Genomic DNA, 12,956 nt, shown 5'->3' with positions numbered 1-12,956 from the left:
ATGATATTCTAGATATAGCATTAGTATATAATAATGAAATAATATATAATAAATTATTATTATATGATAGGAATTATAAAATGTTATATGAATATAATTATTATATACAGAGAGAGCACATATGAAATTATGTTTGTATATATTAAAGCATATTTAATATAATAGATATTAAATATATATTGTTATCCAGTGGCTAGAAGTTATCATGTTTGTATTTATACTTCTGATAACCAACTTAAGTGACCAATGATGAGCTTGAGGGATGCTGAAACTGAGGGAAAACAAATAAGTCTGTCAGTGTGTTTGGAGCTGGCTTTGTTCACTGGACACCTGACATACCAGAAATTCTTAATTCAGCAAATGAAAATTCAGTATTGAAGTTGCTTTGGCAATTAGTGATCATCATTAAAATTATGGTAACAATACTTCATGGTATATGCAAGTGATTTTTCTGCCAAGTATAGCACAGTATATATACCAACTGGACAAAATAATTTAATGAAGAAGACTTGGTATTTTACTTGACAGTTTATTTATGGATCTCCAAATAAAAAATTCCGCTACTGAGAACTTCAAAGGTAAGTTAAATTGCATTAGCTTTCATGGAAAGCAACACCTGGCACTGAGTCTAGAATTACAGCATTCATCAACCTGATGAAATAACATCTTGTTTTAGAACCTTGGCTAATTTTCTGAGTCAAGCAAATTATCTAGACATCAATATAATAAAAATTGTGTACTGTGTCTATCCAAACTGTAACACAAAAGGAGAAAGGAATGGAAGACTTCAGTCCTGTCCTCTGGTACTGCTGTTACTGCTTTACACAGATGTGCAACAGGGGAGCTGACTTTGAGACTTGTTTCTCAAAGGTGACAGTCCAAGGCAACGGTGTGACAGCCTGAGACTCCTGAAGTAGGTGTGAAATAGCACAGAAAACAGCTCAGACACTATAGGCAAACTGCTATGCAACCCTATAATTAAAATGTATCGGTCTGTTGAGTCTCTAGATACTGCTTTTCCAAATCTGACAACCCAGTAGCTATTTTTCACACCCTTTGCAGTGAAAGGAAGGACGACAGCTCTTCCATTACAGGAGGTTTTTTTAACAGCTAAGTAAAGGTTAGAAAAACTATGCTTGAACTTTTAACATAGTAATTTCATTTGAGAACTGTTAAGGCATAAGCCTCAAACAAAGCTTACAGTTTTAAATGTGAAAAGAAAAGCTTTTAGTCATTTTTTCCAGTTATGTTGCTTGCTTATTTCAATATTACACAGTAAATGTACAGCCTTTCTCCTGGTCTGTCCCTAGGGTTCTAGACTGGACGATCAAAGATGTGCTCCTCCATCATCTGCAAAAGGACCAACTGTACCAGATGAGGACTTTTTCAGCCTCATTGTACGATCCCAAGCTAAGAGAATGGATGAACAAAGAGTCCACTTACCCTCTGCTATAAAAGGACCGAGTTCTAGCTGAGGAGAAGCACAGGCTCATACTGTACAGTAGCATCTTAAGTTTCATTTTTGTTTGCTGGAAAAACATACGTGTCTTTTTACAAAGGACTGCAATTAGTAGTTTTGTCTCCTTTATAATCACTTTTTGTACAATAGCAGCACTGCACTTGTGATTGGTAGTTGGAGTTGTGTCTTAGTATCAGGCAGCTACTTCTAGCTGTGTCTGAGATACAGGTTACTGTATCTCCCTCTTAATCGCCTCTAGTTTATGAACATTAACAGCATTTTTTTTCTCTCTCAAGGTATTGGTGTTGCTGGTGTGCGATCTCTACCACACCTAGTTTGAGACTTAGGTTTGTATGCTCTTTATAAGGATAAAGACTTGATTTTTTTTCTGATTTGTACCTCCCTGAAAAAAGGTCCCATTTTCTTTTATACTTTTTTTAATAAAAGTAATTGAGAAATTACTTCAGTACTGAGTCTGACTTTGCTTCTTCCAATCTGTGTTTCTGCATCATGTTAATTAAAAAAAAAACAACAACCACAAAACTAAATCAAAATCTAATCTGGTTTACTACTCTTCACAATGAAAATACTCTTTTAAAAACATACAGGGCTTATTTTGTTAATATTTCCTTAAGTACAGAACTGCACTGAGTAATGCAGGGAACAATCAAAACTAGTTTCTAAAGTTACACTTGTATTTTAAGTAGAAGCAGTCAGTGTAATTCTAAAAGCTGAGGTATATTTGTACCATCACAAGTATTCTTTGCACCAGGAGTCTCACAGAGATGGTAAGCACTTCACTGGACTCCCACTAATTCCTGCAGTATATGAGCTTTAAACATTCCAAATAACAAACATATGGCTGCTCTTACTGCAGAACCTCAAACACTACTTCTCATGAAAACATGATGTACTATGCTAGGGTGTTTCTTGGGAGAAACAGCTCTAATGGTTAGTGTTCACCCTCAATAGGCACCTGTATTGATGCATTTCTTGAGAACCCTTACATCTGTATGTTACGTGTAGGTACCTAGTGTTACACATTGCTGATTTTAATGCTAATGGTGGCAGACTGATCACTTGGGCTATTCACAAATCAAGTTTCCTTTCAAATTTTTAAGTATTATATCCCCAGAGAAGAATCCGATTTTAATTTTAGCTTCAGAGTGAAAGAAAAATTAAAGAATAGTTATGGAGATAGGCTCCACATAATTCCAAATATTTTATAGTTACTGAAGATTTTACATTCTCTTGTAGCTTTTTTAGCACTGAAATCTGACTCTCCTATTGAAGCAAAAACACTTTTTTTTTTTTTTTTAAAGGAGAAATGCAAAATGTTTTTTCCCAGACCAGGAGAACCATCACATTATTGAGCTGATCTCTGCTACTTTTACTTTAGTGTTGCTATTGGCTTTCGATGTCCCTGACACAAATTGATACAATATCAGTTTCTCACACCTCTTCACAGGATTAAGTTAAAAGAATGTTATTATGATTTCCTTAAACTAAGCTGATGACTAGTGTTTCTACTTTCTGAAAACTGATTTTAAACCATAAAAAACAAGCATTGTCCTGAAACCTCACTTTCATCTGCAATTGTTCTTATATGAGTGATATATGACTATCAGCAACTTTCTTCAAGCAGTTTTCCAGTTACCTCATTAGCCTCGTGTTTGCTCATCGCAGAATATCTGTGCTTTCCTCCCAAAGAGTATTTGCTTTTACTTGAAACTTGTCACACAAACTTGATGTTAAGCAAGCAGCCACAGCCAAGGTTGTTGAAGGCTGTTCTCCTGGCTGCTTACTTAAAAATCCATTCCTTTCAAGTTCCACAAGAAGTACACAATAATCTCATAGTATAAAACCCTACCTTAAAGTGATACTTTTACTAATATTCTGGCCAAAGATGAGTTCTCATCAGCTTACTTGGCTCTCCTCTCCATCTGAGAACTAGAATGGAGCTAGCAAGTATGTGATAATTCTATGTTAGACAAAACTTACAGAATGTAGGGACTCCTCAGTCTCCCTCCTGTGACTCGCACGTACTGCTCTTCATCTCTTCAGCATGTCCCACTGCAGAACTTTGTCCTTCCACGTTTCTGTTAGGATCACTATTTTTCGCAGTCTCTTGCTCTGCTTTATCTGTCCACTGCTTCTGATGCTCAAGTGCCTTTTCTCCAGTATGGGTTGCAGCTGCAGAAGGTTCTAGTCTACAAATTTCAGCCTCAGTGTGCAATCTATTCTGTAAAAATTAATAAGTTATTAATCAAGCAACCCAAACCGATGGTATCTGTAGCTTTGAGTGCCTTTCAACTCCAGAGACAGAACTCCCTCAAATTTCCAAACTTCAAAGCATTATCAATACTCCCTTTTAACTTTTTTTCCCCACAGGGAAACATTCCAGGGAATAAGCACAATCTAGAGTATAAATCTGTTTTTAATTTTCTGTAATTCACAGAAAAGTTTTCTTCTTTTCCCTTCCTTCTGTGGGTAACCTATCTTCCCTGAGAGAACAGTGTTCAAGTGTTTTAATTCAGGAGGTTCCTGCCATGGTTAACCATGGATCCATATTTTTCCAGAATAAAGCATGCCCACAATAATCTACAGTTCCTTACAGGGCAACAGCTACATCTTCCCCACCAGATTTGAGTTAAGCCTGTTGCTTAAGCACATTCTAGCAGATGACACCGAAGTCAATCAAACCTAATCCCAAGGAGCACCAAGACTAACGTACATCAGCTTCTGGTTTTTGAGACTCCTCTACTCGCGTATCTGGCTCTCCACTTGCATGCAGCACATCAAGATTGCTGCTGCTATTTCCAGGTCTCATCTGAACATCTCCTCTGTCGTAGGGGCCTCTGCAAATGCTAGGAGTCTTCTGTGAATAGCAGCCATCAGATTTACTCCCATCATACTGGCTGAAGTCTATTTCCTCCCGCTGACTGTCAGGTAGAGGAAGCCTCTTCTTCTGAGAAGGCATTAAATATCTTATTGCAGACACTGATGATGCTGCACCATAGCAGAAAGCCTGGGGGAGGGAAGACAAAACAAAACTCTAAACAGTTGCAGCCTACAGTTTTCACACAGAATGCAAAGCCACAAAACTAAAAGATACTGAAATAGAACTACTGATGAACAAACGGCTACAACAAAATTCAAACTTTATTCACAGTGCAGCAGCTGCCACATTGTAATTTATCTTTTGTGCTACAGTAAAGACATAGAAGGGTCTAACTCACTGCTTTCATGTACAAAATGCAATTCCATGCATCGCTGTGTAATGACTCTTAAGAAAGAAATGGGAACAAAGTTGAAGTTAACTGTCACAGAGTCTAGGATTTCAAGCAGTTTAATGCTATTTTATCCCAAACTGAACTTAAAAAGATTTTTAATGGAAAAAAATTCCTTGTACAAATAATTTCACCCATGCTACGAAATCTGTTCAACACTACAAATAAGAAATAAATAATGATGCTTAAATAAATTTAATATGTAAAAATAAATTTGAGCTTCTAAATACCATAAATGCATACGAACCAGAATGAACAGAGCCATCATGATTAGCACTGGAACCTGCAGAATCAGTGGTATCTCCTTCATAAGTGCTCTGATGAATTCACCAATACCTTGTCCCACATGCTTCAAAGGCTCAGTCACAAAGGTGGTAAAAGTAATAGCCAATGCCTGGAGAAGTACAAAGGGAAGCCTGGTGTTGGGACAGGTTACAAAGAAACACAAAGAATCTCTTTGGGTCTGGCCTTTACCTTTGTTGGTGGAACCAGCAAAACAGGGTTTACTAGCAGAGTTTCGTAGTACTTCTGACATGGATCATCCTGAAATGTCCACTGTCTTCTGAGCCATCCTGAAGTCAAAGCAGGGATGCATTTTCACTACTTACTAAAACATAATTTATGACATAACAGTAATACAGGAAGTAGCACTTCAACTGCAGATGGAAGAGAAACCTTTTAGATATGGTTCAAGGCCAAGATTTATGTTCAACAACATAGGTTAGCTTGGCTGTGCAGTTTATCCAGTCAGAAGGATGCAGGAAGGAGAGGGAAAGCAGGAAAGAAAGAGAAGAAACTATCGTTTTCCTATGCTTAGTCATGAAAGTTCTCTTTATTAGATGAACTTAGTCCCTAGAAATCATAGATGAAAAATAAACACAGCCTGTGGAAACACTTCATATCTGGCACATTTTGTCCACAGGCATTGAAACGGAAGTAATGTTGAGTGTTATTACTTATCTGCCAGGCTGCAAGTATGATTAAGAATGTATATGCTAGATTTCAGGAGAAGATCTGAATAAGCAAAGACTTTCTCCTTAAGAGAACTCAAAGCTTTAAGTAATCTATGACACTAGTGATTTTGTCGTTTGGTTTCAGCAAAGCCATGTCGTAATCCACTGAAATTTAACACAAACAGAGCAACCACAGCCACTGAATTTCAAAGGTGAGACCAAAGACAACAGGCTTCATTAGTCCATCTGCTACAGTACTGAATAATAAATATTGGACAATAAAAAGCAATTCAGCCATCTCTGTAAAATCACAGAAGTAGATTCAATAATTGCCTATCAATTGCTGCATTCACATGAGTGGCTGATGAGAAACTACCTTTAATTCTGCTGTCCTATCTTCAGTAACCTACACTGAGTGGTGCTGGGGAGAGCAGCTGGTGGAACATTCACAGGTCAGGTTCTGATGAGAAAGAAGCAATTCTGTGACATGCTCTAAGAACATCATTTTTTATCTCAGCTCTCCTTCAAAGGCTAGAAAGGAAAGTCTTGTGACAAGAAAGAAGGGTGAAACCTCTTAATTGTGTACTGCTCAAGAACATTCAGCATACTTACAATTCACAAAGAAATAAGAGTATTTTGGACACAATTACTGAATATTTTGTGATCATAAAAGCTACTAAAAAACAATGAAAAAGTGTATTTACCAAGAAGGCTCTCTCTCCAGTCCAACTTCTCAGCACAAATGTTATCAAACTGCCCCATTTTGGCAATTTCTGCTTGATGCTGTGCAAAAGCCCGCTGCAGGAGAATCAGAAATAATTGTGAATAATAAAGACAGATTAAGAATCATCGTTTCTTATTTCATATAATTTCATATTTCAGAATATCTGAAAAAGCAAAACAAACTCAGTTTGAAGTTTCTTAGTAGGGACAGTTTCCTGAAGGCAGTGACTGCTTCAAACAAAGACGCCCCTGCCACCAGCAGCACAGCCCCTGGGACAGCTCCAGAGCAGCCCCACAGCCCCTAGCCCGAGCCAGAGCATGCACTGTGCCCCGAGCGGCCCTGCTGCCAGTCAGGGGCACGGTGCCAAACCCACCTGCCATGCAGCAACCTGCTGTGTCACACAGGCTGTTGGGCACAAGATGCCCACAGCTGTGTGGGAATTACCCAGGCAATGCTATCACAAGAGCTTGTTACCTAGACAGAGTTAGGTTCTAAGTACTTCTTGGGGATGGATAAAGACCTACCACCACAGCTACCTCTGATTTATTCTCCATGTGGAGTCTCCATTACCCAACCAGCAAACTTCGACATTCAAAGATATAAATTCAAGGCAAAAGCAATCTGACATCATTTCTCAATGATGTTAACCTTTTCCTTGAAAAGGTTTCTGTATTAAATCTGGAGACAGCTGCTATGAACCTTCTAAAACATCACAACTTTCTCTTCTACTTTTTAAATAACTCCATTAGCACAAACCCACATTCATTTTAATTTTGCCTTCCAGTTTGCAACTGAAAACCCAGTAGAAAAAAAAATTCAAAGCAAACTATCTGCTGAAAAAGTCTGACATTCAGTGACCCCAACCAAGTCCTCTGGTGTTCAAGAGCCATCCCACTGCTGGCACTCCCTGCTCTAGGCTGTGATACACCACAGGGAGATCCTGATGGCAAGACATGAGGCTCCACGTTTGGTGTCTGGCTACAACTCAGTAGGACACGTTCCTTGTCATTAAGAACAATGCCATAGTTCAGTTAGCTGCTCCACAATCATTAATGAAGCACTTATTTCTGGTATATCAATCACCTATTACATGCTTTCGTTTCATCCAGGGAATCTTTATAAAGAAAGAAAGTAATACTTTTTCGTAACGCTTCTAACAAGTTCCTTTAGATAGACTTCAAGTCAAGAAGCACAATTCCTTGCCACACAATGCTTTATGATTTCTGTGCACCTCTGTGGAAGGTACAAACTGGCAGGATCATTCATTAGGCTTAATACATTGATCAACATACAGGCCTTTCTTCCCTTTCTTTATTTTGCAGGCAACTAAATCATCTTAAGTTCCTCATAACTATCAAATGTTAAGCCTATAAGTCATTAAGATTTCAAAACAACTTACCTTATATAAGTAAAGCCAATTCCATGCAAAACTGATGAGAAAACTTATTAATAAAACACGTTTCATCTGAACAAACCAATGGATACGGGTCCAAAGCTCTGTAGCTATTATAATCACAACACACACTAAGCATAAGAGTATCTGAAAAAGAAAACAGAACTATGATTCAGATTTGGAATTTTTCAGGCTTACTCTGTGTACATTTGAAGGAATTCCCAGCTTTTGCTTTTACAGGCATCACTTACACAGAGCAGCTGAAAAACTGATTGCTTTCACAGCATACTTGCTGCAGTACAAAGTAAAAAAGCGTCACTGTTCTGATTATTTTGCTGTTTCTTCCTTATGCTATTTATAACATTACCTATTAGAATTTATATTTACAAAATTGGTATAATTCAGCACTTGAGTTGCAAAGCACACAGTATGAATCACAGAGCAACTGCTGCCACCTGCTGTGGGTTGGTTACAAGATAAAGTTATGTTCTAAGTACCAGCAGCAGAACTTCAGAGAAGCACTTCACAGCCTTTTTCCATCTGAGGTCTGCTAGGACCAAAGTGGCACGGATAACAGCTTGCTTTTTCATTAAGCACCAAGGCACTCCCCACAACCAGACAAACTACATTCAAGATCTTTTTAGCTCACAAATATTAGCATATTTTGTAAAGATTTATTCCAAGAACTTCAGCTTATCTTCAGTTCAGCACTGAGGATGTCATATCCATTTTAAAATATATGACATTTCCACACTGTACAACAGTACATAAAATTTTTCCATATAACTCACAAAAACTCTAACCTATAAAATCTAAGACTTCAAATACATGCTACTCTCAATAAAAACACATTCCAACTCCTATAAAAGCCAGCAGCTACAGCATCTATTTGACAAGAGACAAATCTGGACAACTGACAAACTGTGCATTATGACTGTAAGTCATGACAGCAAACCAATAGAGCCCAAAGAGTCCCACAGCATGGTTACAAAAGACCAAGAAAGAAGAAAAATAAATGCATTCCAAAAAAAAAAAAAAAAATCACATTGCCACAAGAAGAAAGTAAGACCAGAGGAATACAAAGGTTTGTGTTTCAAGTAACTACTTTACTTACAGCTTCAACAACCAAAAAACATATGACAGGTTTTCATGCAGAGAGAAGGTGGTAATATTGCTTCACAAAGAAACAGGAGAAAACAGTAATTAATACAAGTGTACTGCCTTTCTTCTCTTACCATAAACAAATTATACAGATCAATTCCAAAAGTGTCTTCGAATCTCCAGTGCCAAGCTTTATAATCGTGGTGCTTAAAATTGATCAAAATATTGCTAAGCGCATCATCCACAGCACCTGACTGCCACGCTTCCTCCTGCAGGAACCGGAGGATCTCCAGATGTGTCTGTTTTGTGAGGATAATCTCAGCATCGTAATGCACTTGGTCCATGTTTCCCTCAGGCTGAATTAAAAGCAAGACAAAACAATCGTATTTCCAATAGGCAACCTTAAACATCTATGTAAGAAAAATGATATTCCGTTGCAAAATCCTGATTAATAGCCCTGATTATATACCAGCCACCTTTTGTGGTGGAATGCAGGACGAAGGCCTATACAGAACAAAAATACAGCTGTTTTGTTGTCTTTCAACTCTACTGCAAAAACCTAAAAACGATGCATTGGGTCATCTCAGCCATGATTTAAATTTTACAACTACTTCTCATTGACAGGCATTCATGACTGACACACTATGGGTGCCACTGAACTTCTTCATGACTGGGTAACACAGACAGAACTTTTAAAATAGGGAAATAAGAAATGTTACATTGCTAAAGGTAATGTTCTTCTAAAACATTAATTTTACCAACTGCTAAAAAATTACTGTTCTACCCCGGATAAAATAAAAAGTATCTCTCCAAAGGCAATAAAATGAAGAAATAGATGTGGTGATTCTTATATGCAAATTCAAAGCTACTACTCCTAGCTGGGCAGTGTGATCAGGTCTTAAAGAGAAGCCTACAAGGGCTACCACAAGCAAATACGGAATCTGGCTCTCCCGAGTTTAACAGCTGCTGAGGTGAACCAGACAGGGCATTACTAGATATTACTGCATCCCAGCAATAGACACTGCATTCTGTTTTCTCAAGTCACGCACGCTGCCCCTGGATGCTTCACAGAAGAAGGGACAACTGTGCCTCCTGTGAGCAAACAGCACAAACCCTGACAGCAATACTGCCTGCACATACTTCCATCATTTTTAATTTCACAATTCAGTTTCCTTCACTTTAATTTGAAGCACGACAGAATGAATTCAAACTCATTTTTAATCCATTTTCAGATACTCACAAGACCAAGTTTTCTAGCTTCATTTAAAATTTTATTCAAGTACCGCTTAAAAATATAAAAGCTCCGGCTTTCACGAGATTTGGCATTCCTGTTCTCGCATTCTGCAATCTGCAACAGAAAGACACTTCCACTCACTTGTTGCTCAAACAAACATGGTTTGGTTTATAGAATAAACAAATACCACCAACACAAGAAACTCACGATTAACAGGGTCACATTTCTTTAGCTTAGCAATAATCCCACAATCAGTACATCAGATACAAATCACATGCAGTTGCTAAAGAGCTTTTCACGTTGCTGCTGCTTTCCATGGCATTGGCCAGTATTGGGGATTTCAGATCTGGTAGTGAAACAGTTTGAATGCCAACATCAGTAGGACTAGAAACACTACAGATCTGGATCTCCTTAAATTTCAAGTTGGTACCATGTAAAACATAACAAGTAGAACAATACCAACACCCCATTTCACACGGTGTCTCCAAACAACTGAGGGCTACACAAGGATCACTGCATCCTTCTGACCTCAGAGGAAGCAGCAAATCAGAGTGCCTACGGGGCTTCTGAAAGCTGCTGCCACTGCACACTGCAGGCAGCCACAAGAGCGCTCACCCACAGCCCAGCCCTTCAAACCTACCAGCACTGAACAGCTCAAATGCAAAGTCAGATTCTCTAAGCTGTGGTGGCAGCATGAAGTAACATCACCACATTTAAACTGTCAATGCTGCACATAACTCCTACCAGCTTCTATACCACTACAGAACGTTTCAGGAAACAGCCCTTAACAGACAGAGCAGTAATTTGGAACTGAAATCAAACCACTTTCTTTTCTCTCAAGTCACATAAAGAGGTTCCCTCTAAGTAGTGCATGGTTTCCCACAGCAAACTGACAGTTCCCTATGCTACCTATGTCATCCATCACCTCTGCATCAGGCACAAACTAGAGACTGGAAAATACTCTGAAGTTCTCCATAACAAACCTTCCGCTGCAAAGAATCCACTTCCCTGGAACAACTCGATAAGTTTTCAGTGATGATTCCATCCACTGTCTTACCCTCAGACTCATGATAGGTTACCTGAAGTTACATAAGAAAAAACAAACTTTCAGAATCCAAGAATTTAATCAACGTGCCATGTTACGCTTCTACAGACAGGTCGCAGACTTTAAGGAGCAAAGGTGCTAAAACAAGGGTTGGCCTTCTCCACAAATGCTCTCAACTGCATTCCATTGCTTCTCTGCTGTTATTTCAGGCTCCAAACCAACAGCTGCCTTACGGCTGCCTGCATGCTGCCCCCAAAAGGAGAGGTCTCGCCCTTTCCCCTTGGCTGAGAGCTGCTGAGCACAAGAACCCCAGTGCATCAGATTAGATAAAGCTCGGCTAACCACTGACTCAGCAAATGAAAGGGCAGCTTCCAGCCAGCCCAAATCCCCAGCCCCGATGGCCATACAGCCAGACTGAAAGTCAACACAGCTGCATTTCTTGCTGTGTGCCTTGCTCAACTTTCCAGCTTCCCCCTTCACCCTGAAGGGTGAAAGCATCCCAATGCTCTGGGAACTGTTCTCTTCACAAGAGTTACAAAGACAAATAATGTAGTTTGCACTTTATAAGGTTCCTAAAACAATGCTCTGAAATACTTAAGAAGAATTATTCAAGACTACAAAACCAAAATTTAAAGCTGAAAAATGATAAAGGTGCTCATGCGCCAGCCATAGCTTACAGTGCTCTATGTGACATAATCAACATACATCTCATGATATGTGTGCAGTCTGCTCCTCACACAAACCATCAGAGTGCGATTCACCATTTTGAAATTCTATTTTCATATTTCCTGTTCTCCACGTTCCCAGAGTACTAACAGCACAGAACTACCCCAGTTCTGATCTTCCTTCTGAAGGCTCTGATGTCCAACGCAGTAGAACTCCATCGAGTTTCACAACGCACTCATACAATGAACAAGTTTTACCCCTACATTCCTGGGGAGTTTGATAGCTTAACTCAAACGTCGCCCATTAGCCAGGCGCTTCATTTTCAGACACATAACGCTGTGCTCCGGAGCACAGCAAGAGCCGCTCGGTGCAGCACTTCCCAGAGCAGAGGAACAGCTGTACAACTCCTTTCTGTTTACAGACCAGAACGTATCCTTACGGAACGATAAAAAGAGCACAACTCTAATATTTCATAAACGCGCGACTTAAGGGCAACCCCTGAGCAGGACACGGCTCAGGACGGACGGACGGACGGACGGACAGACAGACAATCGAGCGCTTCTCGCACCTTGTAAGGCCTTCTCATCGTTCCCGACGCCGCGTCGTAGTTGAGCATATCGGTGGGATCGATCCAGTCGTCGTCCTGGGCGCGGCCGCCCGCCAGCACGGCGGCGCACAGCACCAGCACCAGCATCGCTGCGCCCACAGCGCGGGGCTTCACGGATGGGAAGGGGGGGGCCGCTTCCGTGCGAGGGTTGAAACGGCCGCACAACCCAGAGCAAACGTCCTCGTCGCTATCGCCGCTCCCGGCCTCCCGTCGGGGCCTCGCAGCCGGCCCGACTCGGCCCGGCCCACCCGCGGCGGATCCCGTCAGCGGCGTCGCCGCAGCCACCGCCCCAACGGCCGCCGCTCGGCCTCGCGCGGCCCCTCGTACCTGAGCGCCGCAGACCGCCTCGCCTCGCCGCACTCCCCCAGCCCCACCGCGCCGCCAGCCCCAGGCCGGCAGTGAGGACCCGGGCTTCTCCCCGCCCCTTACACCGCCTTCCCCGCCGCGCAGCCCCCCTCCGAGGCGCGCAGGCGCGGCCCGGCCC

The 12,956-nt window shown here is 40.6% G+C and overlaps 2 protein-coding genes across 10 annotated transcripts in view; one reads left to right on the top strand and one right to left on the bottom strand.

Annotated features, from left to right (window-relative positions):
• The window catches only part of GPSM2 (G protein signaling modulator 2), a 25,864-nt gene extending 23,635 nt beyond the window's left edge, over nt 1–2,229 (top strand). For 7 of the 8 annotated variants that reach the window (XM_031595841.2, XM_090146201.1, XM_090146195.1 and 4 more), the window contains one exon: nt 1,311–2,228. In XM_031595841.2, the coding sequence (XP_031451701.1) occupies nt 1,311–1,475 (165 nt within the window). In that variant the 3' untranslated portion in view covers nt 1,476–2,228. Of the gene's footprint in view, nt 1–1,310 lie in introns of all 8 variants that reach the window. The other variant, XM_090146194.1, reaches the window with a different exon arrangement.
• Nucleotides 1–12,956, bottom strand: part of CLCC1 (chloride channel CLIC like 1) — a 14,051-nt gene extending 1,095 nt beyond the window's left edge. The window contains exons 1-10 of one of the 2 annotated variants that reach the window (XM_090146206.1): nt 12,434–12,951; nt 11,138–11,233; nt 10,161–10,268; nt 9,055–9,276; nt 7,826–7,966; nt 6,407–6,500; nt 5,224–5,321; nt 4,997–5,143; nt 4,194–4,487; nt 3,461–3,701 (exon numbers count right to left, since the gene is read on the bottom strand). In XM_090146206.1, coding sequence (XP_090002332.1) covers nt 3,477–3,701; nt 4,194–4,487; nt 4,997–5,143; nt 5,224–5,321; nt 6,407–6,500; nt 7,826–7,966; nt 9,055–9,276; nt 10,161–10,268; nt 11,138–11,233; nt 12,434–12,559 — 1,551 coding nt within the window. In that variant the 5' untranslated portion in view covers nt 12,560–12,951 and the 3' untranslated portion in view covers nt 3,461–3,476. Of the gene's footprint in view, nt 1–3,460; nt 3,702–4,193; nt 4,488–4,996; nt 5,144–5,223; nt 5,322–6,406; nt 6,501–7,825; nt 7,967–9,054; nt 9,277–10,160; nt 10,269–11,137; nt 11,234–12,433 lie in introns of those variants that run through there. The other variant, XM_031595848.2, reaches the window with a different exon arrangement.

This window comes from Phasianus colchicus, chromosome 9 (genome assembly GCF_987193195.1).
Source record: "Phasianus colchicus chromosome 9, bPhaCol1.hap1.1, whole genome shotgun sequence".
Lineage (NCBI taxonomy): Eukaryota > Metazoa > Chordata > Aves > Galliformes > Phasianidae > Phasianus > Phasianus colchicus.
Note: the sequence above shows the minus strand (reverse complement) of the source record. Positions and strands in the feature narration are given on the sequence as shown.